Genomic DNA, 4,244 nt, shown 5'->3' on the forward strand with positions numbered 1-4,244 from the left:
TTTTTTTAACAAAGTCTGTTTAATTTGATTTTGTTATTTTGACATAGCTTTCTTGTAGACTCAGCTGGCCTGAGTTCTTCCTAGCCCCACTTCCCAAGTGCTTGGAAACAAAAACATGTGACCACCACGCCTAATTTCAGACAAGTCCTGCCGTGTAGCCATGTTGGTCTGGAATTCAATATGTACACAAAGCTGGCCTCCCACTCATGATTCTCCTGCCTGTGCTCCCTCTGTTCCAGGACCACAATCAAGTGCCACTATATCTGAGTATGGTGGCACATGTCTTTAAGGCCAACCCTTGAGAGACAAAGGTGTTGTGGGTGGGAAGGCAGCTTGGTGTGCAGAGTGGTTTCCAGGATGTCAGAGCTATGTAGAAAGACCCTGTCTCAAAAACCAGACCCAGCCACATTCTTACTTATTATACACATTAACATTTATTCATTCATTCATAGAAAGACCCTGTCTCAAAAACCAAACCCAGCCACATTCTCACTTATTATATATATATTAACATTTATTCATTCATTCATTCATTCATAGAAAGACCCTGTCTCAAAAACCAAACCCAGCCACATTCTCGCTTATTATATATATTAACATTTATTTATTTATTTATTCATTCATTCATTCATTCATTCATTCATTCATTCACTCACTCACTCTCTGTGTTTGTGTAGGTTTGAAAACAAATTGTGGGAAATCTTTCTTTACCATTTGGGTCCCAGGGATCCAGTTTATGCCTGTAGGCTTGGTGGCAGGTTTTTTAAATCTGTTGAACTTTCTGTCTTTCTGGCCTTTTGTTTTTTATTTGCAATTGTCTGGGCTGAAAAGCTCCCTGAGGGTATTTTTTATTTTTACCACGTGTCCCACATTATTTTGTGTGGCATGTGATCTTGCTCTCTTCTTTAACAGGATCTGGCTATGTAGCTTAAGCTGGCCTTGGATTTACCATCCTTTTGCTTCTACTTGATGAATACTTTGAGCTAAAGGTACGTGCCACCAAGCTGGCCACTTAGCACAGTGACTTGAATATGGTGTATATTTTATTTTCAGACTAACAACTTTTTGTGTCATCTTTCCTCTGTGTAATATTGCTTTAAAAGATGTTTCGAGGCAGGTGGATTTCTGAGCCAGCCTGGTCTACAGAGTGAGTTCCAGGACAACCAGGGCTACACAGAGAAACCCTGTCTCGAACCCCCCCCCCCCCCAAAAAAAAGATGTTTCAGAAAACGGATACAAGGCTTAGATTAGACCATATAAATGAAAAATAGATCTCAGGAATTTACTGTTTTTCAGGCAGGGTCTCATGTAGCTCAACCTAACCTTGAACTCAATGGTGTAACCAAAGTTGACCTTGAACTCCTGATCATCAGCTACTTCCCATGTGACAGGATTACAGGTGTGTAGGTGTGCGCCACCGTGTACAGTTTTATGCTGTACTGGAGATTGAACCAGGGCTTCATGCACTCTTCAACTGAGCTGCATTCTTAGACCCTGGAGTATTTATACTCATATCTCTTCCTGGTTATAGTACTTGCCTAGTGTATGCAAATCCCTGGGGGAGGGGGGGTCAGTTCTGCTGCTGCTGCTGCTATTGCCTCACTTCTTCATTTTACTTTTTGAAACAGGTTCTAATTATGTAGCCGAGGCTAGCCTAAAATTCATTATGTATCTAAGGATAGCCTTGAACTTTCAGTATTGATCACAGTCTCTGGATGGTGGGGTTATATATAGGTATGTGCCACTATGGCTGTCTTTTATTGCCTAACTTTTTTGCCCAGTATAATACTATGAAAAACATGTATTATACACATGTTTTTGTTTTGTTTCTGCCCACTTTTTCTTCTACTTAGGTGAGTCCATAGGCATCTTTTGTTAATATGTTTTGCTTTCTTACAATATTATCTTTACTGTATTATCAATAGACTTACAATATCTTTTGTTGCCTTTCCCCAGGCTGGATTTTGATGATGAAGGAGAAGTGAACAGTAAATTTTTGAGGTAAGATTTTTGATTTTTTTTTTAGAGACTGCTGATCAGTGGGGTGGAGGGCTGGTTGGCTGGCTCAGCGGGTAACTGTAGTTCTGCCAAGCATGATGATCTGAGTTTGATACCCAGACTCATTGCTGGAGAGAACTGACTGCTGTAAACTGTCCTGTGATCTCCACATGCTGGCTGTGACATGAGCACCCATCACCCTAACAAATAACTAAATGTCATAAAATTATTTTCAAATCACCGGCTGGGAATGTAGCTTGGTAGGATGCATGTCTCCTATGCTTTGGGTTCAATCCATAGTACCAAAAAGGTTATTTAAGTATGTTTATACTTCTGGCTTATAATGTTTTTGTTCATTGTCCTAAGGAATATGCTTCATCTTAAAACTATGTTTTCATAGGATGGTTGTAGGCATTTTATTATTTTTAGAGGTAATACTTCAGAGAGGAGGGCACAGAAAATTTAAAAGGCCGTCTATAAGCCAGTCCTATGTTGATTCATGGGTGAAGAGAAATGCCATGCTAGGGAGATTATACAGTGGTCAAGACCTCGGCATTGCAAATCCAAGGATAATAGTTCAGACCCCAAATCTCACAAATTCTGAGTGGGCACAGCAGCCTGCTCCAGTCTTGGAAGGTGGAGACAGGAGAGTAAGCTGGCATGGAGAATCATTTTATCTGCAACCTGGGAATTTGGTTGAGAAATTCTAATTGAATAAAGTAGTAGAGTGATAGAGAGGGATTCCTGACATTAACCTTGGACCTCTACCTGTATGTGCACCCACACGTGCGAGTGCTGAGTTTGTTACTATTGTATTCCCATCCATCCCATGAGCCACGGGTAAGATTAAATGAGTCTGTCTCATTGAGTAAGGTAAAAGAGAGATGGAGGATCATTCCCTGCATCATCTTTGGGGCTCTTCAATACATGTTTACCCACACACATGTGCACCTACACAGACCTGTGCCTAGACCCATACTAACATGCATATATACACAAATGGAAAATGAAAAAAAAATTGATTAGTTTTCACTGGTCTATAAACTGAGTCTTGCTCGGGTTCATAGTAAGATTGTGCTCAGCAGCCTGGTCCATTAAAAGTTATACTCAATTGGTACAATTGCACCTCTGTCTGTCTGTCTGTCTGTCTGTCTGTCTCTGTCTCTCTTTCTCTCTTTCTCTTTCTCTCTCTCTTGCACACACACGTGTGTACACACACACACTCTTGCACTCTCACTTGAACTCTTTCGTCTCTCCCTCCTCACTTCTCCCATCCCCATTGTCTTGTCTTTAAACAGAGGAGTGTGGTGTGGTTGTAATACAGAGGGCGGCAAGTCTCAGTGCTTAGCAAGCCTCTGCTTCTGTGCCTTTGTCTTTCACTAATGTCTCATTGGCAGAGTAGCTTGTGTCTACGTGTCCTGAGTCACTGTTGTAGGGGGCTGCAGAAGGGTGTAGATGTTAGAAGGTATAATTTGATGATATTCTACTCTGTCATGCTGCAGTATCTGTTGACTCCTTTTTTAGGTAGCAGGAATTAGAGGTTTTGTATATATAAATTGTGGTAGTTGGACAGGGTCTCATGTAATCCATGCCTGCCTCAAACTTTATATAGCCTGAGATGGTATGGTGGCTTAAATGAGAATGCTCACCAGAGGGTTGTATGTTTGAGCACTTGCTCCCCAATTGTTAGACCTTTTTGGGTTAGGTGTGGCCTTGTTGGATGTGTGGCCCAATTGGATGTCTCTAGGACTACCTGCCCAGGGGAGGTAGTGAGATGGACCTTCCTCATCAGTCATTACTTAAAAAAATACTACACTGGCTTGCCCACAGGCCAATCTGATAGAGTCATTGTCTCAGGCTTTTCTCAGATGTCTAGGTTTGTGTCAGATTGATAGAAACTAACCAGCACAGCAATTAAAAGTAATTCTTCTGGATCCTTCGTGGATCTCAATAAATGTGAAAGGGAAAAAGACTTCACTTTTTGGCACTAGGCAGACTTTTGTTGTTACTGCTGGATTTATGTTTTTTTTTTTTAACTTTTATTGCATTATGATGAGAAAAGTTATATGACTTCTATTTATCTGAATTTGTTAACATTTAAAAAGATATTTTAAGTAAATAGAATTAAATCACATTCTTGTTTCCCTTTTGTACCCCAGCTCCTCCCAGAGATCCCTCCTTCAATACCTACAATATCTTTTTTTGTCATATTCCTTAAAATTTATAAAATATTATAATAAAAATGA

The 4,244-nt window shown here is 40.3% G+C and overlaps 1 protein-coding gene across 8 annotated transcripts in view; it reads left to right on the forward strand.

The window, feature by feature from the left end:
* Positions 1-4,244, forward strand: part of Arnt (aryl hydrocarbon receptor nuclear translocator) — an 82,287-nt gene that overhangs the window by 32,731 nt on the left and 45,312 nt on the right. For all 8 annotated transcript variants that reach the window (XR_004119708.1, XM_031374822.1, XM_031374823.1 and 5 more), the window contains one exon: positions 1,957-2,001. Coding sequence is in view for 5 of the 8 variants with exons in the window: in XM_031374817.1 (XP_031230677.1) it covers positions 1,957-2,001 (45 nt within the window). In the remaining 3 variants the exon portion in view is untranslated. The remainder of the gene's footprint in view (positions 1-1,956; positions 2,002-4,244) is intronic.

The sequence above is a fragment of the Mastomys coucha genome, unplaced genomic scaffold (assembly GCF_008632895.1).
Source record: "Mastomys coucha isolate ucsf_1 unplaced genomic scaffold, UCSF_Mcou_1 pScaffold16, whole genome shotgun sequence".
Classification (NCBI taxonomy): domain Eukaryota; kingdom Metazoa; phylum Chordata; class Mammalia; order Rodentia; family Muridae; genus Mastomys; species Mastomys coucha.